We start from the raw sequence: 25,371 nt of genomic DNA, 5'->3' as shown, positions 1-25,371 counted from the left end.
AACAGCATGGTGCCAGACTCTTTCCAGTGGTGCCCAGCAACAGGACAAGACGTAATGACCATATATTAAAATAAAAAAGTTCCTCCTAAACATGAGGAAGAACTTTACATTGAGGGTGGCAGCGCGCTGGAACAGGCTGCCCAGGGAAGTCCTGGACATGTCTCCCCCTCTTGCGACACTGAACGCCCACCCTGTGGCAGGGGTTTGGACCAGGGAATCTCCTGACGTCCCTTCCCGGTCTGACAATGCCGTAATTGTGTAAAAAGGAGTAGCTATAACTTGCACGTAACAGACATGGCACGTTTTAGATAAAAAACACTGCAAAGTAAATTTTACTTTCTCTGTCTGTCAGAGCAAGCAACGCACACGAGAAAGGCTGAAGGCTTTGGAGTTCTGGTTCATGTTCCTGACACTTATGGCGTGGGGGTCAGCGTGACGCCAGCTCTCCTGCACATCAGCACCCGGTACCGAGGTGACACGACCGGCTCTGCTCCCGCTCGGCGCTCCCGGCCCGGGGTCTCGGGGTCCCTCGGCTCTGGCCGGCCCCAAGCGCTCCGCTGGCCGCCCCAGCAGCCGCCCCGCCGGCGGGGCGGGCGCCCTCTCCGGGCGGGGCCGGGCTGGGGCGGGCCGAGCGCCGTCGCCGGCCGGGGCGGCGTCGCCAGAGGAGGGTCCCGGCGGGTCCCCGGCGCTCGCTGCCCCGCCTCCGCCGCCCCGCCCGGCCCGGCCCGGCCCGGCCCGTCCCGGTCCCCCCGCGCCCGCACGGACGGTCCGGCGGGCCCGCGGCCGCCATTGGCTCACGGCGCCATCCGGGCACTCGGCGCGGCGCCGCCGCTCGGCCCCATCGTCCCAATATGGCGGAGGTGAGCGGGCAGAGCGGGCCGGGCGCGGGGCTCGCCCGGCGCCCCGCGGGGTTCCGCGCCCGCAGCGCCCCCGCGCCGTCCCGGCACCCCCGGGAGGCGCCCCCGCGGCTGCTCGGCGGGACCGACGGGGGCGGCGGGACCGGGGCGGCGGAGCCTGCGCGACCAGGCCGCGGGACGGGCGCGGTGCCGGTGCGCGGCCCGCGGGCGGCGGAGGGGCTGCGGGACGGGCCGGCGGTGTCGCCGCTGCGGAGCGGGCCGTGGAGAACCGCTCGGAGGGAGGGAGGAGGAGCGAGCCCCGGGCTGGGAGCGGGGACGAGGCGGCGGCCGGTCCGGTCCGTGACACGTCCCGCCCGGCCGGGGCCGGAGGGAGCGGGATCGCCGGCCGGGCCTGGCGCGGCCCCGGGGGGGGGCCTTGTGCCAGAGGAGGAGGAGGGACGGAGAGCGGCAGGCGGGAGCGAGGGAAGGAGGGATGGACGAGGGTGAGCGGGATGGAGCGGTCAGCAGGGCGGGACGCTGGGGCTGAGGCTGGAGGGGAGCGGGGAAAAGCGGGGTGGCGGGGAAACGGGGCAGCTCCGACGGCTGCGTGGAGTGAAGGGCCCTGCCTGGTGCCGGGCCGCAGGGAGCCCGCTCTTATCTCGCTCTCTCTTTTCCCTGCAGGCTTCCTTTGGGAGTTCGAGCCCAGGTTCGTCCTCGCCCACCTTCTGCATCGGCACCCGGCCTGTCGCCCACACGCCGTTCTCTCCTTGCTGCTCCTTCCCAAATTTATCCCCTCGTAGTTTTCCTATGGCTTCGTGTGCACGCTGTTAACCACCTGCCAGGTTTTTCAGAGGAGATGTGCGCTACGTAATCCTTCACTTAAGTCCAGTTGCAGCTAGAAATTGGGTCCTCAGAATCAAAAAGGAAGTTAGGGTTGTGTAGCACTTTTGAATCCGCATATCAGTAAAGCCAGATAGCCTGGAGAGAGGCAGCTTCTCTTGTTGCTGATAACTACAGGCTTGTCTAAATTTTTTACTACTTGGTATTAACAGAAAATGTTTAAAATCATAACAACAAGTAATTTTTAAGGCTGATAAGGTTCTTTGGACTACATTATACAACCAAGCATCATTAAGATCAGCAGGGCTGTTCTCAAATATTTGGGGAACATACTTGCTTCTATGTAAAAGCATTCTGTAGTGTTTGTCATCATCTTTAACTATTATGAAATTTGTTGAGTTTGTATTTTTCAAATTAGTTTTGAATATTTTAGATGGGGTATTGAACATTCAGAACTACAGTAGAAGTGGGACTTCTTAATGTAAAGTGGAAAGTGAGTTAGAAAACAATTAGAAGCGATAATCTTGATCACACCCTTGTAAGTGCATGTTAGATTTGGGCAGTTGATACTTTGTTAAAACTTGAGCACAATGTGATGACCAACAGCAGGAAGATTAAACACATAATGTCGTTATTGGAGCTGTAGTAGCATCAGCTGTGCTGAAAGTTCTGTGAGACCATAATATGAATAGCATGTGAATAAAAAGCATTTTTGTCCTGAATGTTTCTCTACAGTGTGATATTGCAAACTTTGACAGTTTTGTCTTATTCAAGTGGAACAAAGTTCAATTACCTGCATGTACAGAGTGAATACTTAGCATAAATGATGAAAAGTTGCATTCTTTAAGGTTCAGAAGTATTGGTATATACAGCTGTCTCAAGGCTGAAAGCAGTGCAAAGAGGAATATTGTATTATTTTTTGAAGAAGGTTGAAAATGTGTAGTTATTTCTTTTAAAAGTTTTTCAGAAGTCCCTTGATAGAAATAATTCTTGATAAATCTTTTCTTTGATGCTTGAAAGTTAAGGATTGCAACAGACCACTAGTATATAAGGGGAAACCAGTGGAAATATCCTAATCTGTCTTTTTCCTCCAACCTGAAAGCCATAAAGAAGTGAACATTAAAGAGCAAAGCAACCCTGTAATTTAGTGATTCTTGACTGTATAATACTGACTACTGACGCAGAATATTTTCGTCTTGAAAATTGGTTTACTCTGATGATAATCTTTGAAATGACAAAGTGCATTTAAAATAATAGTACTTTTTTGATGACTTCTGAGTGTTGTCTTCAGTAATTAAAAAGTGTCTGTTGGACCACAGAGGTATCACACAGGGTTGTTAATTAATGTGATCGATTAGAAGCATTTTGTTATTTATGGTGTATTTTCTGTAGCATTTCTTGAAATTCTGCTGTGTTTATTTTTCTAGATCTAGTGCTACAAATTAATTTTATTAAAAGATCCATTTGTGAGGCTAAAGCAATTGGAAGAGAGTCTCACTTATTTTGCTATTACTAGGATGTGAATTCATAATCTAAATTACCTGTTTTCCAGTGAAAAAATTTGCTTGTTACCATATACATCAGAGTCTATAGATGACAGTCTTGCAGCTTCTGATATCTTTTGATGTGTGTGCTTTGTATCTTAATACTGATTTCAAGAGTGTTTTGAACAATCCTTTTTCAGTAAAATATTAAATTGGGATTGTATTTCCTGAAACTTACTTTTGCTCATTTAGGTACTTCTCCCTGCTATTCTGTGTGTAGCAAGAGAGAAAGCTGTCCTTTTGTCTTAAAAATACAAACAGGAAAGGTCAACTAAAGCAGCTGAATTTGTCAAGTAGTTAGAAATTTGTTACTCCACTGAGGGTTCTGATCCTGTTTGTAAGAGAATTTATGCAAATTTTTTTGCTGGGATTTAATTTTTTATGATGGTATAGGGGAAAAATTTCTCAAATTAAGTTTTTTTTTGATAGTTGGCTCTTTATCATCTGAGGATCATGACTTTGACCCGTCTGCTGAAATGCTGGTACACGATTATGATGATGAACGAACTCTCGAAGAAGAGGAAATGATGGAAGAAAGCAAAAATTTCAGCTCTGAAATTGAAGATTTAGAAAAGGTAAGAAAGACTTTCTCCCTTGAGAATGCACATATTGTAGTTTTCTGTACATATTTCATGTGTACTTTTCTATACATATTTTATTTTTCATACGTATTGTAACTTTTCTAGTGAAAAGAACATTCAACCTGCCCTTCAATTTCTATTGTATAGTGCAGTTTTCTGCAAAAATGCATTTGCAGCTTCTATAAAAGAAGTCAGGTTGGGATGTAGCAGTGCATCATCACAGAAAAGACTGAACTTAGCTTCTTAAAGGTATTGGTGCTCATATTTTCTTTGATTTAGTAGCGCGTTTGCTTTGGTAGAGAAATCACTGACATAGGTTTTAGAGGCCTGTTATCTAAGATCACTTGTATGTTGAAACTGTACATTTTGCATACTATTAAAATGACATCTAGCTATGTTTCATTATGTCGGTCAGGTTTTACTTTCACAATATGCCCTGGTTTATGCCTAATGGGTCACATTAATTTGCTATATAAATGGTATTTCTCTGTCTTACTTTCATCAGTTTAGCATTCAGTGGATGTACAAAATGATCAGTGTGCTCTTTGGCTTTTTCTCTTCTGTTTTACACTTCTTAATAAGAAGCTTTTCATATTTACACCTCTTGTTCATCCATGGCAGTGTAGCATGCATTCTGAATGCCTGCTGAACGCTGAACACCCAGAAATTGATGCTATTTGCATTACTGTTAGGTAACCCACTTACACCACTCAGCATAACTGCAGGTCTTGGTCAACATACTTCTGAAAAAGTGTATTTTTTAGCATCAAATACAAGGCTGTGTTTGGGTAGTACATGTAAAAAGAAATTTTCTACATGTGGAGTTCACAGTGTTTGTACTCCTGATGTTTTTTTCTTGCCTTACTGCCTTTAAAATTATATTTTTGCTGATTATGAGCTTGCTGTTATAGTAGTGAAGCAGTTTGCCAGGTCTGATGGTTAAAATGGAGTTTTTTCTCCACAAAATTCTCTTACTGTTTCTGTAAGAGAAGAAAGAAGAACTGAGAGACACTCATCTTAAACACTTTATTACTTTAAGTCTTTATCCTGGAAAGACTTGGACATGAGTTTTTATTTACCCATTGTGAAAAGTCTTTGCAGGACTAAAACCTTGCCTGGCTAAAGAAAAATAGGAATTTGATCAGTGTATGAGTTCAGCAATACATTTTTAGAGGTATCATTTCTAAAGGTGTGAATATTTGAAAATATTTTCCATACTCTGATGTCTTGAACCAGGTAATGAAAAAATAATCTTCACTGTTTATTGTTTTATTAATTGTATTAGGATGCAAGTATGATGATAGTTATTAGAATCACTTGATCAAAAGCTATTGGAAAAGACAAGTTAAAAATCAAGCCTTTCTCTTGATTTTTGCCTTTTCTTGGCTGTCTTTCTCTTGTTACATTCTCAATGGTTAGTATAAAGTACATTGTGCCGGAGATGAAAGGAAGGGCTTAGAAGTTGCTGTATTGGTTTATTTCTTTGGGGGTTTTCACATGTGCAGCGGTAGCTATGTAGGAATGAAGTCTTCAAGGTTTTCTATATTTCTCTTGAAGAAATACTGATGAATCATGTTTTACAGTATCAATCAGATAAGGAGCAAATTTTTAATACTTATTTTAGTTGCATCCAGTTAAATGTCTTCCCCAACAGCTTTACAGAACTTCACTATATGCCAAGAGACATGTTTATGAATTACTGTTATCAGAGAATCACAGTATTTTAAACCTTTAATAATTGGTGCTTTTAGCTTAGTTTTTCTTTGTTTTTTATTTCTGTTCTTCAAAATATGTCTTATTCTCTTAGGCCTGAACTGTTTACAAGTAATTGGCAATATATTTAAGTGTTTTAAATCCTCTTGTATTAGGAAGGAAACATGCCATTGGAAGATTTACTAGCATTCTATGGCTATGAGCCCACAATTCCAGTTATGCCAGGTTCCAGTGCAAATAGCTCTCCAAGTGAACTTGCAGATGAACTTCCAGATATGACTCTAGATAAAGTAAGTCAGAATCATTTTCACTTGAATTGTTGTTTAAAAGCAGAAATCCGTGTGGTTTTAAGTTACATGTCATAGTCTCTTGATATTACAAAATACATGTCTTTGTTAATTTCGATATATATTGTCACTGGGATCTTACCTTTTCAAGGATATTGGGCACGTAGTTCTGATAATGGTGCACAGCGACTTTAGTGTCACTATGTTAGTACAAAAGAAAACTGAATATGTCAACAGTTCTTCTAAAACACGTGCAAAGAACTTTTAAGTAGGAGGTTTGTTAGTTTTTTTGTGCTTTTTTAGTTAAGAAGTGGGATTTTTGGATAATATATGCAATGTCCAGAAATAGCTCTTGACTTCCACCACACATCAAGTACCAAAAAACGGTATGAAAATAACTTGAAAATGTCCTCTTGAATGCTTTGGAATTTTATTTTCAAATGCATATCTTTTAGAAAGGTCTCAGCCATGGTGGATGAAAGATTGTTTTATGTGTAGTGACTATATGTGTTGCATTGCTGATACAAAACGCTGACACTTCAGCTTTTGTGCTTTGCAAGTTAACTTTTAATTCTGAGATTTTATTCTGATTTTTGGCCATAAAGCACGAGCAGCTTGTAGTTGAACTTAAAAAGTATGCAAGTAGTAAGTATATGTCTTTTTTTTTCCTGTGAGCATGATGTAATGGTAAACTCCACAGAAAGAAGGATATAATGATGGCTCTGCACATCTGATTCTCATTACGATTCACGATCTTGTTGAGGCTACAAAAATGTAGTCGGCTAGTTGTCTAATACAGTTCTTTCCCTTCCAAATCTCTGTTAGAGGAGTTCAAATATGTCTGCAAGCGGAGGAAGTGTGCCTTTTCTTTCTTAATATTGTTTTTTTAACATACGAAAAACATCAGATTCTTTTGGTGTTTTGTTACCTAGAACTATCCTCTTGGCAAAAGTCTAAAAAAATTGGGCTGGGGTTTTTTTTTTGGTTGGTTGGCTTTTTCCCAGAGTTTAGGAGGCAGTAGTAGGCTTCTAAAGCTTCATTATATCTATGATGCAATGAATGGCAGAATGTTAAGTACGTGAGGCAGTTTACATTGGTGTTTCTTACTGGAAGCAGTTGGAGGAACATCTGAGAATGATACTTGCAGAAATTAATTCTTGTGCATTTGTTTTAATAGAAGACTGAGGGGAACCACTATGTTTGACTCTGAAAATGAAAGGTTATATTCTAAGACTTAGTAGGAGCAAACCAGCTTTTTCTTTAAAGGAGTATGGTCTGCTACATTTTCTTATGGGAAGGTAACGCATTTCAGTTAATGAGGCTTACAATTGGCTGAATCTAAGTGCTTACCAGTCTGTGTTTTATAGTCATATAGTCACTCTGAGGTTTCATTTTTTTTTTTATTTTAATGATACAGGAGGAAATCGCTAAAGACCTCTTGTCAGGTGATGATGAAGAAACACAGTCCTCTGCTGATGACTTGACACCATCAGTTACTTCACATGAGGCTACTGACTTCTTTCCTCGGCCACTAAGATGTAGGAAACCTAATTTTATAACAGTACTCAAAAAGCATTATATATAGCTTTGTACCTTAAAATACCAAAATTGAGGAGTACTACTCACTGTACCAGGAGTTGAAAACCAGTGCTTTGCAGGATGCTGTACATGAACATTGCCTTTGGTTAGCATTACTGAGTACCTAAAACAAATTTGGTTCTCTTCTTAAAGCACAAGTAAAATTCATTTCTCCATAAATACAATTACTTAATAGTCAATAGTTAATACAGTATTGAGGAACACCCTTCATGGTTTTCAATATGTTAGTGAATTATATGTAACCCATTCTTTTAAATTAGTGTTTCTGTACTAAAATTTTTGCTGCTGCTTTTAAGCCAGTGACTCCTCCGTGCAGCCTGTGGATGTGAACTGGGACGCAGTGTCTTTGTGATTATTTCCCTTCACACATTCAGCACTTTTCCATAGGACTTCATGGGGTGAGCCAAAATAGTTTTATATGGGATGGGGCCTGTAAACCCATGACCACCAAAATTTCACTATCCATGGAGCTGTGATGGGAAAGAACCAGTGGTTCAGTTATCCAACCCGGATGAGATTTTCCTCATTGCCTGTTGCATCTCATTTGTTCACTGGTGTCCTAGAGTTAGAGCAGTGTGAAGGACTTGTATCACAGTTTTAATTTGGCAAATATGTTAAGGTATTCAATGGGGGATTTCATTTTTGTAGAGGAGGGGGGAATAAAGGGATTGTGCTGCCTCAGTCACCAGCAATCATAGCCCTTTGCATGCTGCTGTCTGATAAATGCAGGACATTTGTATTGAAAGAGAGATACAAAAACCTTTAAAATTGTAATATTGCCCCTTTTTCAGTTAAACAAACTCCAAAACATGCTGGCACTTGGGAACTGTTAATGAATATGACATTTTAAGTGCGGCTGCTTCATTGGGACATGTGTTTAGCCCCTCATCTGTACTGAGGATTAAGAAATTGTCATCTTTGTTCTCTGCTGTCACAGTTTTCTTTCAAAATGTTACTTTATTAGAACATTAAGCTGGACATTTTAAGATCAAATATCCACCATTTCAGGGAAGGAGATTTCAGTTCTCTGTGCTGTTGGCAGTTCCATATTTTTTCTGGTCTCTGTCCATTTCCCAGATTCTAAGATAACATGAAGTTTTGAGATACACATTATCTAAGACATAACACAGACTGTTTCCTTAAGTTTAAATTAATTGGGCAAAATAATTGCCTGATTGCCCGAGCATATTGTTCCATTCATTCAGGTTAGCCCCTTGCTTGCTGCTTGTAAAACCAAAAAGTGATAGACTGGTGATTTTAGTAATTACTATGGAAGAAGACCATCAGTCCATACAGTGTTGGATATTGTCTCTGATGTTCATGATGTTTTAGTTGTGATGAAGTTAAAATTTCAGTCCAATTTATGTGTATGTTTTTTCTGAAGTTGGAATAGGTCTAATTGTGTCACAACTGTAGATTACCTTGTGCTGGGGATTATACAACTATAAAAATAGAACTGCTTCAGAACCCAGTGCCACAGCATTCCAGATTTTAAAATATGAGTTATTCTATGGAGTAAAGCATTTCAATTGTTTGAAGGGCTCTTCTGCATTTCTTCCTAAGGGAAGGGGAAAAAAACAGAGTGTAAGAGGAATAAGGAGTCTTTTGCTCTCTTTTACCTACTCCATTTTGTATGTCTCTCCTGTATCTTCATTCTGTGCTAAGGCAGCCTGGTTTAAAGGAATGTTGTGTATGCCAATTAAAACTTCTGTTGTAAGGTTTTAGTAGGTAATAAAGGTCTGCCTTCAGCTTTACTCTCTTTGTGATTAACTTGAGGTTATGTCAAAGCCCTGGACGTTTTCTGCTTTTTCTCTATGTATAAGCTTTTATTGAAAAAATCTTGTTTCCTTTTGACAGTAGGAAATATAGTAGATTCAGTGTCATTATATAGTGTTCACTGTATAGTAGATATAGTGTCATTTGCAATGATGATAAATGTTTCAGTTCTGCAGTATACAAATAGCAGTGTGTTCTGACTTCATTCTAGTTTGGTTTTGGTAGAAATCTGGATCAACAGACACACAATAAGTGTCTCCCTGAATAAAAGCAGGTGGTCATTTCAAAAGTAAATGATATCTTGTAGTTCTATGGTTGAACAGAAAATTCTTCATAGCTAAAAGCAAACTTCTTTGTTTCTGAAGCAAACACCACATGTGATGGAGATAAGGAATCTGATGGTGAAGATGTAGAGGCAGACAATGGTAATTCATCTGAAGATTTGAGAAAGGTAATAATTATATTGTTTTAAAGTTAGAACTTCGCTGTTAAAAAAAATCCAGTAAGATTTTTAGTATGTATCTGAAGTTGTACCTTCATTCAGGAATTCTATGTCACATGCCAGGTTAATGATGTTTTTTATACTTGTATATTCAAAATATTATTGATCACTTTTTCTCTTTATTTTTATTACATTTTCAGGAAATAATGGTTGGTTCACAGTACCAGGCTGAAATTCCAGCTTATCTTGGCAGATGCAGTGATGATGAAAAGGGTATGTTCTCTAATTGTTTTACTTCTTATTTTCTGTTTATACATAGCTCTTGATGGAAAAATGTTATTTAAATTTGCAAGGTCAATTCAATTACTTAGGTAAAGTCTCAGAGACCATTAAAAAAAGGTACTAGAAAATTGAAGTAGCACAACTGTATACCTACACGTCAGAAGTGTGACTCTCCAACTTAGAGAGGACATTCTTATGACAAAATTAGAGGCTCAATTCTGAAGTGTCTGGTAATATCAGGTGTCAGCTAACTGTAGGAGTTAGGAGTTTTGTTTGTTGGAGAATCATAGCTGGTCTATGAGCATGTAACTTTGTTTACACTGAAGTTGTTCAAAACAGTCTCTTAACTTGCTTGGTTTTTTTTGGCAGGTAAAACCATGTGAGTTACAAAAATTGGTATGGAAAACAAAGCAATAAGCTATTTTAAATTTCCTTGTATAGGTCCTGTTATGCTGTATCTTAAAAATTAGGTGTTCTAAATATGATGTTACTCCAGTACAAATTTAGGTTAAAAACTGCAGTTGTGCTAGAGTGGAAAAAAAGGAGCTTTATTTAATGGAGTTAGAAACATAGCACATATAGCTGTGAAATTAAAAAGGCAAATAATGCAAAAAAATTTGCTCATGGGTGGAACAGCTGTGAAATTAAGAAACAGGTAGGGTGATGTAATAATAAATGAATATTCTGTGGTTTTTTTCTATAAATTTTTGATATTCTGTAAGGTTCTTTAACATTTAAGGGGGATGTTATTTGAGTGAATTGTATTGAATCTTTTCAACAGTCCCACCTGCTCTTTTGAGGAATAATCCTTTGCAATAGAGAAGAAGAATGTTTGGTAGGGTTGGAGCTAGAAGTGTTAGGAAGTGAATATCTTTGTGTTGATTAAGATCTAGGAAAGCCTCCAATATTTTAAAATTCAAGCATGGTGCTAGTAGGTTGCAAGAAATGGAGGAGTAAGGACTGGATTTATGTGGGTAGTTCTTTTACTATTTCCACATCTTGATTTATCCTTAGCCAAGAACTAAGGAAGTTCTTAAAACCAGAGGATGACCAAGGAGGGGTTAATCTGACGATTTACTCTGTAATGGGCCTGTACTAGAGAGAACTAGTGAAAGTGTTGTCTGATAGCATGGCCAAGAGCAAAGGGGTAGCTGCCAGATCAAAGAGCTCAGGGAGCATCTTTTGAGGTTTTTGGTAATGGACTCCTGCAAAAAGCACTGCATTGTCTTGATTGATAGAGGAAACTGAAGAGGAGTATCACCAGCACTCTGGAAGGTTGGGCTTGGTAGTAGGGCTGGAGGGTTAAATGAAAACCTTTTCTGTATGCCTGGAAGAACTAGGGATGGCAGATAAGAGATTACATTTGTGCTATGTAGTCCAGAGCTACCAGAATTAAGCTAGAAAGCAGTTCTGCACTCCTATAAACTTTTCACTTGGAACATGTCTGACTGTAAGCTTTCTGTGTTGTTAAGCCATAAAAGAACTTTGAAAGGTGTCGTTTTTATTCTTCACCTTAGCCTAATGTTGTTTCCTGCAGTTTTAGGAGAGCTTTGAGCATCTCCATCTGTTCTGACGTAACAGCCATTAGGAATCTAAGTTTGAATTAAATAACTAAAATTCTACATTGCCACAAGAGTACACAAAACATGATGTGCAGTGGTAGTAACATCTATTGATCAGACTAAAGGATTTATAGTTTAATTTAGTATTGAAACATAGGCACAGACTAACAAAGGTTCAGGTCAGCTCTTGTGTGTTGTATCATCCTTGAAATAAACTATCTGAGAATTGCAGATGTCATTTCAATGTACTGTGGAAGACTGTACATCCTAATCACTTAAAGCATCCAACATTAAAGCAACCAAGTTCTTTACAGCATTCAGTTGCTACTGAATGAAAAAACGAATCACTACATTGCCATATAGATTGCTATTTTGTTACGTAATTTTTGGCAAATTTTAGTTGAAAATTACTAAATAGCTAAAGTGATCTGCAGTTTAAAAGTGGAATGGTCATGCTTGATTTGATTGCTTCTGTGTTCCTCTTCTTTGTGAAATAACTTTTAATGTTACAGCCTTAAAAGTGTTATACATGGCATGAATGGATTTCTGTTTTATCAGCTTATGAAAATGAAGACCATTTACTTTGGAAACCTGATGTGATCTCAGAAAGTAAAGTTAAAGAATACCTTTTTGAAACCTCCTTAAGAACAGGAAATGAAAAAATGATTGGCAGAATTCCTGAAGGACTACATACACGGGACAATGAACAAGTAGGTTTTATATCCTCTTCCATTTGTGAGGCAGAACTCTGTAATTAACATGTGGTCTCCTTCTCTGCTCTGTATTATAAAGGCACTAATACTCAATGTTGGATATTATGAGGTCAAGATCGTACTTAAAATTTTTAAGCACATGCTTAAAAATCTAGAGTATTTGAATGCTGGCAGCCTTGTGATCTGTGATGTTTCTGATTGTCATACTGTTGACAAATTGAGCCTTTTTAATAATTGAACATAGTATTTTATATTTTTTTAGTTAAATCTTGCCTCAGCTTTTGGGTGGTTTTGGCTCTTATTTTTAAATTTTCATCATACATTAATAAATCCTCTATTTTTTTTACACTAGATATGTTCACTGGAAGAGTAGTTGTGGAGGTCTAGCCTGGTTATTAGAAAACTTTGACTTTTTCTAAAGACTTTTTTTATTTTATAGGCACTGTATGAACTTCTTAAAAGCAGCCATAATGTTAAAGAAGCAATTGAGAGATACTGCTCAAATGGAAAGGCATCTCAGGGTAAGGGAGGTACCTGTTTTTTCAGAAAAGTGTGGTTTAAAAAAAAAAAAAAGCTGTGTGGAAAATCCTTGAGTAGGAATCACATTATCAAGCACATCCCTGTCATGATGATTTTAGCACAAATTAGATGTAATCAGACAGTTAGCCAATTGTAAGTTCTGATACAGAAGTTTGCAGTTGTAGAAAGGCTGAGGATTTGCGTTTGATCTTGCCTTCTTTCCTCCACAGCTGTTGTAACAATGAAACAGATTGAGGAGAAGGGTGGGGGGAGATGCGATTCTGCTCACCCACTGTTTATTTAGTATCTCTTCGAGATCCTGATTGATTACAGTCTGATGAATGTAGGTTGGTACATAAATAAGCCCCCACCCTGTGCTAACATTTGTGCTATGCGAGCCCTGCATGGGCTCTATTGTGTAGTTCCATAGGGCATGGAGAGCTTTCCCTGAGTCTGCATTGGAAAATGGGCTTCCATCTTGTTTGTCCTTATTATTTATTAATCCCTTAAATGAAAACCAGAGTCTGTCATTTAACAAAGATGGGTTTTTGTCCTTTATTTTTGTATATGTATTGTGTGAAGCAGAATGGGTTATGAGGTTTGCTATGAGTTGATATTCTGGCAGATACCCTCTGCTCAGATCCAGAGGGAAGTTAAGTGTATGCAATTTAGGTGCTGTGAGAGACAGGTGTCTAAGTGGTTGAATGCTGGCTGGCAACTGAAGTACCACACAGCTGCTTGCTCACTTCTGCCCCACCACTTCCTTTCCTTGTGGACATGAGAATTAGAGGAAAAAAAGTAAAACTTTGGGGCTGACCTAAGAATAGTTTAGTAATTGAAACACAAAAAAAATATAGGAAGAATACTAGTGATACTGATGACAATAATAATTGTAATGAAGGGGAAAGAGAGAGGAATACAACCCCAGGGAGGCGAGTGATGCACAGTGGGGCGGGTGCTCAGCACCTGCTGCCTGATCCCCAGCAGCTCCTGGCCCCTCCCAGCCAGCTCCCCCCAGTTCACATCCTGGCCATGTTGGGCTGTGTATGGAACATCCCTTTGGCCAGGTCAGGTCAGCTCTCCTGGCCACGCTCCCCCAGCCTCTGGGGCACCTGAGCAATGCAGAGCACAGGACACTGAAATGTCCTTTATTGCACCAACTAATATATGAATTACCAATATTATTTTCATATGGGATCACTACTAGAAAGAAAATTATCTCAGCCAAAATCAGGACACTAAGGTCAAGGGGACAATAAGGACTGTAAGAATAATACTTTAAAAGCCTCTTGTACAAGAAAAGATTGTGTGGACCTTAAAATATCAGCTGCAGGGCTGTATCCTAAGTCCAGTACCTCTCTGGAATTTACGTTCCTGTTTCAGGATTGAAAAATACCTCTGTTCTTTTGTGGCTTTGATGCCTTGTGAAGGCTGACCTAGAACAGAGCCTAGACAGAGTTAAAGAATAAAGTAGGGATTTATTAAAAGCCCTCAATGGATGCACCTTGGGCAGCACAAGAGCCCAGCCAGGGCTACACCCAAGATGAACCCAAAATGGTCACAAAATGCAGGACCAATCACAAGGTCTCTCACTTTTACAAGTTCTGGTCCATTTGCATATTGGAGTTAATTGTCCAGTTATAGCTTTAGGTTATGAAGTCCCATCCTTCTTGTTTTTCTCTCTTCATTCTGCCATTGTGTATGCTCTTGGGCCTGAGATCTGGATCGGTTGTCTTTTGTCCCCATCTAGGAAAGGAATTGTTTTGTTTAGCTACTCTGTGAAGAGAGCCTACCATCCCTTAATAGAAAGCTCAGAACCACACACTAAAGCAGCACAGAATCTGAAAAACATAAATGCTAAAACCTGAGGCATCAGCTCAGAGGCCAAGATTCCATCCTAAGGACCAGTAGTCCTTACCCATACCCCATCCCCAGTGCAAATGGAATTGTTATACCCTCATTAAAATAGTAAGGGATAGAAAGAGGAGTAAGATCTAGTAGATGAGGGAGAGGTGTTGGACGTTGCCTACCTAGACTTGAATTAAGCCTTTGACACCATTTTCCTCAGCATTCTCCTGCAGAAGCTGACAGCCCATGGCTTGGACAAGGGCTCTCTTCGCTGGGGTAAAGCTGTCTGCATGGCTGAGCCCAGAGAGTGATGGTAAATGGAATTAAACCCACCTGGTGTGTTCCCCATAGCTCAGTACTGGGGGGAGTTCTGTTTAATATCTTTATCGGTGATCTGGATCAAATTCACTCTCACTCCATTTGCAGGCAATATCAATTTGGGTGGGAGTGCTGATCTACTGGAGGACAGGAAGGCTCTGCAGAGGGATCTGGACAGGCTGGATCCATGGGCTGAGGCCAGTGGAGTGAGGTTCAACAAGGCCCAGTGCTGGGTCCTGCCCTTGGGTCACAACAGCCCCAGGCAGTGCCAGGGCTGGGACAGAGGGGCTGGAAAGGACCTGGTGACAGCAGCTGAGCACGAGCCAGGCTGTGCCCAGGTGGGCAAGAAGGGCAATGGCATCCTGGCCTGGATCAGCAATGGTGTGGGCAGCAGGAGCAGGGTAGGGATTGTCCCCCTGTGCTGGGCACTGCTGAGGCCACACCTCGAGTGCTGTGTCCAGCTCTGGGCCCTCCCTGCAGGAAAGGCCCTGAGGGGCTGGAGAGAGTCCAGAGAAGGGCAATGGAGCTGGGGCAGGGTCTGGAGCACAAGTCCTGTGAGCAGCAGCTGAGGGAGCTGGGGGTGTTTGTCCTGCAGAAAAGGAGGCTCAGGAGAGACATTTTCACTCTACAACTGCCTGAAAGGCAATTGTGGCAAGAAGGGGGTTGGCTTCTTCTCCCAGGAAACCAGTGACAGGATGAGAGGAAGTGGCCTCAAGCTGCATCAGGGGAAGTTTATATTAGATATTGCAAAGAACTTCAAGGGTTGTTAAACATTGAAATGGATTTTCTGGGAAAGGGGTAGAATCACCATCCCTGGAGGTGTTCAAGAAACAACTGGATATAAGGCATTTAGTGCTGTGGTCTGGTTGATACGGTGATGTTTTATCAAAGATTGGGCTTCATGATCTTGGAGGTCTTTTCCAACCTTAATGATTTTATGATTCTGTAATGCTGTCAGTGTCTGTCTCTTCAAGTATCCATTATACCATGATCTACTCTACCCACTGAAGCTCACTACTGTTCTCATTATGGAAATTAAAAGTACACCTCTCCAAGGCGACTTTCTTAGCAGTGAGACTTTCCATGGGGGTATTTTCTCCTCTTCAAATTCTGAGAACTCTGTAGTAAGGAATGCAAAATTTATGGGGTTGATAAAGAAGAAAACAGTTGTGGACTCATTATCACTTTTCATCTGGGAGCAGAAAGGTCTAGTTCTCAGTGTCTGTTTTCAGAGATACTTTGAAATGTGTGAATGCATTTTCCCCCTCTGGCTTTAAATTCTAGTTGAGTGGAAACTTTTTGAATCACCATTATGAATGTAAGATATCTGAAAAATTCCTCCTTATATATATATATATATATATATATATATATATATATATATATATATACACCCAAAGCTACAATAAAGATAGGAAATTAACAAGAGTTTTCTTGAATGATGATTGTTGTTATTTGTCAAACCAAAATCCATTTTAGAAAATGTAGGCTTAATTATTAACAAAAAAAAAAAAGGAGGAGAAAAGAAATTTGCAGTTTCTCCTTAAAAAATCTGAAGGGGTTAGAAGAGATATGTGGCTCTATAGGACCAGGTGGATATGGTTATTTGGGGTTTTTTCTGGATTCCCTGATATCCCTTATTTTTCAAAAGCCCTGTATCATGTTAACTATATTCCCAGCCAGTTTGTCCCGTATGGCTTCCTGACCTAGGCTTCGTGCTGAAGCACTCCTCCATGGTGCATTATGCCTTTTCCAGGAGTGGAAAAACTACCTCACCAGGGGGTTCTGGGCAGTCTGTTTTGAGCTGGATCCATTTGGCTGTTAGTGTCAGGTTGGAATTGCCCTCCTGATGACAGTTCATCCCTGTGTCTCAGGTGTGATTTACAGTGCCATGCACCAAGGCTGGTAGTTGGCTCCTGGGTAAGACATGACCTAGACTGCTGAGTGCCTGGGAGGCTGTGGGCCTAGCACTGTTCCTGTGGTTTGCACAGTAGGGCTGAGCTCTCTCAGGCCTTCTTGTCTGTGGTGCTCACTCAGACTCACAGGGCCATCCATCAAAACAGTATTTTCCTTTGCTCTTTTTTTCCAAGAACCACTGTTACTTGTGTCCTGTGTAACAAGAAATATTGAGAAAAATTACCACACTTACCACCTCAGTGATGTTTATCAAACACTGTTTTTTGATGACAAACATATTAAGAACAATAAACCTTTGAAATATCCTTTGTCTTCAAGTATGAAAGATTTCTGAAATCAAACTCTTCTAGATCATTTTTTGTAAAGAAGAACATTAAATTTCAGGTAGGATAGTTTCTCAGTAGGGGAAATAAAATGGATCTAAATAACTGAATTGCTTTTTTTTTAGAATGCATTTGGTTATTCATCCATTAGGAACAAAATTTTTATTCTTCGTAAAAGGTTAATGAGTGAAATCAAGTTTCTCATGCTACTTTTATAATTATCTAGAAGAGATGACAGCATGGACAGAAGAAGAATGCAGAAGCTTTGAAAATGCACTTCTGATGTATGGAAAAGACTTCCATCTCATACAGAAAAACAAGGTTAGTATTTTACAGTTAAATGAAAGAGTTGGTAAATTGTATGATATTATGTGAAGGCAATCTGTTTGTCAGAGGCCATACAGAAGAGGGAAATAAGAACAATATTAAAATAAATTGGCATTTTTGAACTAATTTTTCTTTTCTTTGCACTAATGTTTCCAAATGTCATTGGAAATGCTAGGCATTGTAAGATGAGTTAATATATTGTTTCTGAAATCAACTTAACTTGACGTTACTTATATGCATGCATGTGCATTACAATTCAGTTTAAATTCATGCCTTTCCTAGAAGTGAGCAGTATTTCTATACCATTGCTGTAGGAGGGGAGAATACATCTTTGCCTAATTTACTCTATCACCAGGAAAGTGCGAGTTTACAGAATTAGGCTGAGTTCTGTGTTTTCATAAGGTGTAGTCATCCATAATACTCTCTTTTCTGCGCCAAAAATGAGTTCTAAGCTTGGTCTGGATTGCTTCTCATTGACTTCTCTGTGCCTGAAGAATAGGCCTTTTTGTTATTTTTATCAAAAAGCAATAGTTGACAATATCGATGTTTCCAAATGTCTTGTATCTCTATTTTATGCATTTGATACTATATTAAAGGAGCATTTATTATATTTCAGGTGAACTTGGTAGGGTTGTGGTTGCTGTTCAACAACTGTCTGCTGGTCTTGCCCAGTACTTGGTTTGACCCATCCTAAACAATTTGGATAGTTCAGATTTTAAATGGACTTTAACAATAAGCATTAATGCATCAGAGATTAAAAATATATTTTCCAACACAGAGCAGAACACATGTGTTGATGTGTCTGTTGCTATGGACCAGAATTTGTCTAAGAAATCTGCCAGGTATTTTTCCCAGGCAAAAGGTGGGAAAGTTCTGGGATCCAGCATAAGGTGATGTCACTTGTATACAGCAGGTATCAGCTAGACAAGATTTAGTGTGTGGAGGAGCTTAACAACATGTGTTTCCTTATCACTGCAGTGCAAAGCTTTGTCAACTGGACTTCATGTGTTGTCATCTGTTAATTTCCTCCCTTTCCTGGTACATCTGGGCCTAAACTAGCAAGGTTTATTACTGCCCCCAAGGTATTTTGGGTTCCCACTGAATTTTCTGTATGTTTGAAAGCACTCAAATATATCTTACTGCCAGACTGTATTGGTTAGTGTTGTATATTGGATAGAGTTGTAAAACTGGAACTGTGGATGATATGATAATGATGTGAAATGTTTCTGCATAAAAAAGTACATAAAAGTGGAAGTAATGAGTTTTTCTCCAAGAATCTGACTTCACATAGCACCTCCATTTTGTGGAAAGAAACAAACAACGTAGATCAAAATGAATCTTTTCAGTCCTTACTACCTTCTTAACAAGACTTCAGTTTTATTTTGTTTAAGCATTTACTGCTCTGGTTTGACGACTCTGTTGCCAAAGCCTTCACAGTTCTGGACTTCCCCAAAGAAACACATATCCAGAGTTTTTGGTACTTCAGTTCTCTTAGATCGTTCATTTGCTCAGTTTTTTCCATCATAAGAAAGGGTATATCTTACAGTTTAAAAAATGTTTTTATATATATGTCTAAATACTTCAGATGTAGATAGAGCTTCAACCTAGTTTAAAAAAAATCCAATAATGCATTGAGTAGAACAAATGTAATATTTGAACCTATAGGTCTGTTTGAAGTTTGCTAAGATTTGTTCCAGAGCAATAAAAACTAACAATATTGCAGGAGTGGGAATTGGAAAGATGACAAAACCCAAACCTTTGCATTAATCTTGTCAATTCTTCTTACTGCCCTTTAGGTAAGAACCAGAACAGTTGCTGAGTGTGTGGCTTTCTACTACATGTGGAAAAAGTCGGAACGTTATGATTACTTTGCTCAGCAAACACGATTTGGAAAGAAGAAATATAACCATCATCCAGGAGTTACGTAAGTAAAATGTTCTTGGAATGTGTTTCTGTTGCAAATTGTAAATGTGGAAGACTTCCCCCCCACCCCACTTCTGTCATTGCAGTGTAAACTTTCAGTGGCTATGGCAACTGAAATTAATTCTATCACCATTTATAGGTCTTGTTTTCTTGTTACATAATATTTTATGGATGCAATATTGTTTTAGGGACTACATGGATCGTTTGGTAGATGAAGCAGAATCCCTTGGAGGAGCTGTGCATTCTTCAGCCTTAACATCTAACAGTCGAACAGAAACCATTCCTGACCAACAGCTAAGCATTCTGAACTCTATCACTGCCAATGAGTTGACAGGTAAATCAAGAAAAAAAAAAATCTTTGTTGGAACTACGCAAACAACTATTTCATTTGCATTTGTATTCATCTGTTTTCCAGCACTGACAAACAGTGTAGCTACAGTCTGCCACACTTCAGATGTGAACTGCCTGGATGATGCTTTTCCTCCCATGGACAGTTTACCCCGAGCACCAGTTAATCATGTGCCTGTTGGAACAGAAGAATTGCTTAACTTGCCTAGCAATGGTGAAAGTGATTGTTTTAATTTATTTGAGACTGGCTTTTATCATTCAGAGCTAAACCAAATGAACATGTGCAGTGAGGAGGCAGAAAGACCTGCGAAGAGATTGAAAATGGGGATTGCTGTCCCAGAATCTTTCATGAATGATGTCTCTGTAAATAACCTTGGTGTGGACTTCGAGAACCACACACACCACATTACCAGTGCCAAAATGGCTGTTTCAGTGGCTGACTTCAGCAGTCTATCTGCAAATGAGACAAATGGTTTTATCAATACCCACACTCTCCACCATGCTGCCCTTCATTCAGAATGACTGTGGAAAACTAAACAAACAGTGGGTACTTTATGCAGTAGTAGTAAACTTGATGGGAGCTATCAGGTTTGCTTAGTCTTTCACTGGAAGTTTGAACTTTATGACATCAGTGATGTCTTTGTATGTATAGAACTATATCTTGATTTATCAAGAGTAATTTCTTTTTTCAGTCCATAAATGTGGAAATGTCATAGGATGTGTGGCAGAGTTTGGGACTAAGAGAACTCTGTGATGCAGCTTTAAGCTCTGCTTCAGTTTTTTTTCCTAAAGCCTGTAGACGGAGGCCACCATTTCAAAACCAGCACAGAAGTTCTGAACGGATTGGAGTGGCTTTTTTAGTAAGTTACTTTTGCCGTAATGGATGCAGTGGAATAACAATGTTTACAGGTACTGATCCTGATCCCTGCTCAATGTAGCATTTTTCCCCCCCCTTATAAAGGCAGGGATGGGTTTGTTTATTTTAAACTGCACAAACATACAAGGATGTTTTTTAAATGGAACCTTCTCTCATGTGATACTAAACTAGAGCACTTCAGTTTACAAAGCAGCAAATTCATGTTGGTGGAAGCTAGCACAAGGGACTTAAGATGAGTAAAGTGAAGATCTACACTTGAATGCTGTTGCAAAATTAAAGGTCATGGCTACCTTACAGAGAAGTAATCATGCTGCCATAGATGTCTGTGTACTTTAAACTTAGGGCTCAGACAGATGAGTTTTAGGCTATATTGTATTTGGAAGGGGTTTGTCCACAGCTTTGAAGAGTAATGCAATCGTGTACCTTAACTTTCCTAAGGCAGCTGATGTATAAAGCTACAGTCTGCACAGCTTAGGATTTACCACTAAACAGTCTACATTTGGAAGACATCTTAAGTTGTTTGGAGCACTGCAGTTCTAAGTGTTACAGTTTTGAGGGACTATCTAGTTTATATAGTAATAGTAGAACCTTGAAGTACATGCTTGAAAGTTTTTATTTAGTGTGGATTGCATTTATTTGTTTTGGCAAGTCATTGGCTTCAAAATGGCACTTCACTTCTTTGGTCAAATAGGAAAGGATGAGTAAAAATGCATCCCATAAAAGCAACTATTTAACTTCATTACATTTTTTTATTTTGAACCTTGAGTGCAATTTAGCCATCCAGGATATTTGTCTTGCAAATGTTTGTTCCAATTGCTGCAGGAACCAAGTAGAGTATTGGCTTGTAACATGTTGTAGCATACAACTTGCAGGGTGTTCTAATGAAAGCCTGAACCTCCATTCAGTAGGATTACTCCTGTCCCTCCATACTTTTTCTTTGCACTGTTTGTATTACAAGTTTAATTGCCACTAATTTGTTTTCATTATTCAAGCAATTAAGTTTGCATTGTTGATATTTTCAATAGTTGCTTCAAGGTTGTGCTGAGGAATTAGAAGGTAGTGACTTTAATATTGGAAAGGGAAGAGGGTATTTATTTCGCATACTGTGAACTGCATTGGTATCCCAAGTTTCAGATGCAGCATATGGAGTTTTCTTTACAGCATTGTAATGAAGATTGCTTTGAAGTGTTTATGCAATAGCACATATATCATATTAAAAACAAATTAGTTTAGCACAGTGGACAGAAGTAGATATGATTTTGTAATCAGTTCTTAACTTAAACATCTGAAATACTTAACGTTAGTAAGTACACAGTAAATAACGGGTAGCCTTGGCCCTGTGTTGTACTCTTGACATTTTTAGCCAAGTTCTCAGCTTCTTACTGCTGTGTTTTGTGCTGAACTTTGTACCTTGTTTCTTTTGTTTATGAATCAGCCCATTTTAAGTAATTTTGTAGAATTCTGGCCATAATCTTCCATTGTTATACATTCAAGTTTATCTATGGGTTTACAGTGAGTGGCTGGTCTGTATAAAAATCATACAAAGATGACTGAATGCTTATACCAGTTGCACTTAAATGAACACGCCCATTTTCATTAGTTGATGCAGTAATATACTCAGTTTATCTATGCATTGCTGGGCTCTTAAAGTAGGCAGAGACTTGTCTAAGGTTTGGGTTGTCAGCAAGTTGAATGGACACTTTAGTTATTTAATAAAGACTTTGACCAAAATTCAGAAAATGATATGAGAGAAAAATGATTTCCGGGTAGTCTAATAAATGCTGATCTTATTTAGCCTGTTGGCTAGCTAGCTGGTATCGTTTACTTTTAATTCCTTGTTAAAATGAGGCAATAATTTGCAAGATTTCGTAAATATGTAAATTCTTCATATCTTTTTAGATATCTCTTTCAATATTTTCTGACTACTTCTGTGTATAGTAACATTTTTGTGCATGCTTGATGTGACATCCATAAATTTGTACCACTATGACTTTATCCATGTAAAATAGCTATTTATTGAACTTTACTTTTAAAAGCTGGACTTACTTTTTTTCTCTCAGTTTAAACATTTAAATGGAGAACTTGTTACTGTTTATTAAAAGAATTGTGTTTTGAAAGTCAGCATGGAGATAACTGAATTGCAACCATGTGAAGAAATTACAATGCCTTGGCTATTACACAGTGAAGCACAATTCTTGTAACAAACTGTGATGAATTCTTTGTCCTTTGCCACGTGTTTTCTTCATACAAACAAACCAAAAAATCCATAATGGGCAATTGCAGTGTTGGTAAATGTATCCTTTTTATGTACAGGGAATATGAAGAGGGTAGCAGATTCATGTAGAAGTGTAACTGGTGCTGTGATTATAGCAATACCACAGTTGGTCACACGTCATCTTCCCATGCTAGGTTCTTAAGTGTTTAGTCTTCCTCTTGTAATGGTCAAACTGCTGAATTTACTTGAAGGATGTACAATACTGTTTGAAGAATATGAAATTGTGTACAATTAGGTCAGTGAATTGTGCAATTGAAACTGAGAGTCAAAATATAGGAAAACTTCAAGTAGGACACAGTGATACTACTTAATTTAACCAAAGTCTAATGAGTATTTCAACTTTGAATGTAAACTAATGGATAAACTGACCAACAGGGACGCTATTTGCCCAGCATTACAAGCACATCGTCTGCAGACAGGGAAATTAAATACAGTAATTTGTAAGATAATGACAAGGTTACTATTTTTATTATTCCTATTTTTCATTGAAAGAAGGAGGAAGATGCTATCAGTTGTACAATAAAGTAGAAATGGGTATAGTCTTCCTAATAAAACAGAGATTCCAGTTATTCTCAGTTCAAAATATCTACCCTGTGCATAACAACAAATCAAGTGACAATCGGAACATGTTTTAGTATCAGATGTTCAAGAGGAAGTCGCTGTTGTTGCATTGGTTTTAATATTTGTACATAAACACTGATTTTTTTGAGCATTATTTTGTATTTGTTGTACTTTAATACCTGGTGTACAGTTCCAGAAATAAATGTCTGGAAACCTTTCTGTATTTGTGAAGCTCTTCATGCATCTGCACTGTGTTTGCTACTTCATTTCCAGAGATATTTAGCAGTAACTCTGAATGCCCTTTGAAGAACTCTGTACATGATACCATTTACGTAGAGGTACACCGAGGAGTGAAAAATGCAGCATGCAGTGATGCAGGTAGCTAAGCAGTAATGGTTTCCCTCAGACATATGAAACATTATGGCTGAAGTATAGTAAATCTCAGTCGGGACTTAATTGTAGCTGCAAGGTAACACATTGCAGTAGTGTTACCCAGAGCTCCGACTACACCTCAGCTGTTTGGAACACATACCTGTTTTCTGGGGAAAGAAAACTCACCCAAATTCGTAAATCCATGTAAAGCTAGATTACAGCTGTGAATACAAAAGTTTTACTTGGCTTAGGCCTTAATGTTGAACTTAAACAATTTAAAATGCTTTTTACCTTGATTCTCCAGTCCCTCAAGACAACAAGCACTAATCTTGGACCCTGAAAAGCTGTAAGATGTTATGTACCATTTCTGTCAAATGCCAGATGGAGTTACTGGAGTTCTTTCCTAGACGCAGCATGCTTGTTTTTCCAGTGGCTGACACAGTAAACCTTCAAGTAAAGAAATTATTATTTTTTTAATTAGGAGTACAAGCTGGTATAATTCTAAACAGCAAAAGTTGTAATTTGCCAAGTAATGCGCTTTGCTTCTCCTGATGGAGAGATACAAGGATATCTTTCTAATGATGGTCAGTACAATCTGCAAAACAAAATACCTATCCAGAATGCTTCAGTTACAAGCTGCACCTCCCTTTTTTTAGTTGTTTAGCATAAGGATTAATGTTAGAATAAATTATAATGACTCACCCCATCTAGTTCTTGTTTTGATGAAACTAATTGTTAGCCTTGCAGTACTGGAGTCTTAAAAATTGTTGTATTTTAGTATATGTATATTTAATCAAAACTCCCCTCAACTCAGTTACTTAACTTACACTTCCATTTAGGTAGGAAACATTAGTTTCTGTCACTAAGAAGATAAGATTAAGTCCTTACAGTGCTTAGGCAACAAACAGCCAAGTCATAAATCATAGAATATGCTAAGTTGGAAGGGACCCATTAGGATCATCCAAGTGCAGTTCTGGCCCTGCACACAATACCCCTGGAGTTCTTGAACTCTGGCGGCCTGGTGCTGTGACCACTTCCCCGGGGAGCCTGTTCCAGTGCCCAAACACCCACTGAGTGAAGAACTCTTTCCTGGTGTCCAACCTGGACACAACTCCAGGCCATTCCCTTGGGTCCTGCCACTGGCCATGAGAATGAAGAGATCAGTGCCTGCCCCTTTGCTTCCTCTCCTGGGGATGCTGGAGACAGTGAGGTCTCCCCTCAGTCTTCTCCTGGCTGAACAGACCAAGTGACCTCAGCTGTTGCTCATCAGGCCTCCCCTCCAGAACCTTCAACATCCTCATGGCCTTCCTCTGGTTGTTCTCTGGTAGTTTAATGTCTGATACTGTGGCCCCCAAAAGTGCCCCCAGCACTCGAGGTGAGGCTGCCCCAGTGCACAGCAGAGCAGGACAATCCCCTCCCTTGCCTGGCTGCTGATGCTGTCCCTGATGCCCCCAGGACACGCTTGGCCCTCCTGGCTGCCAGGGCACTGCTGGCTCATGTTCAACGTGCCATGGACCAGAGCCCAGGGCCCTTTCCATGGCACTGCTGTCCAGCCTCTCATTCCCCAGTCTGTCTGTACATGCAGGGC

At 39.7% G+C, this 25,371-nt stretch overlaps 1 protein-coding gene across 3 annotated transcripts; it reads left to right on the top strand.

The window, feature by feature from the left end:
- The first annotated feature begins 663 nt into the window (after positions 1-663).
- MIER3 (MIER family member 3) lies at positions 664-23,602 on the top strand. 3 transcript variants are annotated; one of them, XM_084224654.1, is made up of 13 exons: positions 664-860; positions 1,518-1,542; positions 3,650-3,795; positions 5,670-5,804; positions 7,219-7,339; positions 9,542-9,627; positions 9,819-9,891; positions 12,021-12,172; positions 12,615-12,696; positions 17,330-17,421; positions 19,224-19,351; positions 19,539-19,684; positions 19,766-23,602. In XM_084224654.1, exons 1-13 carry the CDS (start codon positions 852-854, stop codon positions 20,218-20,220), a joined length of 1,650 nt encoding a protein of 549 aa, XP_084080780.1. In that variant the 5' UTR covers positions 664-851; the 3' UTR covers positions 20,221-23,602. The 3 variants fall into 3 exon arrangements, with proteins under 3 accessions (XP_084080780.1, XP_084080779.1, XP_084080781.1); XM_084224653.1 differs by having other exon boundaries at positions 17,327-17,421; XM_084224655.1 differs by lacking the exons at positions 664-860; positions 1,518-1,542 and adding an exon at positions 3,949-4,050 and having other exon boundaries at positions 3,769-3,795; positions 17,327-17,421.
- Positions 23,603-25,371: the final 1,769 nt, after the last annotated feature.

Source organism: Fringilla coelebs, assembly GCF_963513975.1.
Source record: "Fringilla coelebs genome assembly, chromosome: Z".
NCBI classification, from domain to species: Eukaryota; Metazoa; Chordata; class Aves; order Passeriformes; family Fringillidae; genus Fringilla; species Fringilla coelebs.
Note: the sequence above shows the minus strand (reverse complement) of the source record. Positions and strands in the feature narration are given on the sequence as shown.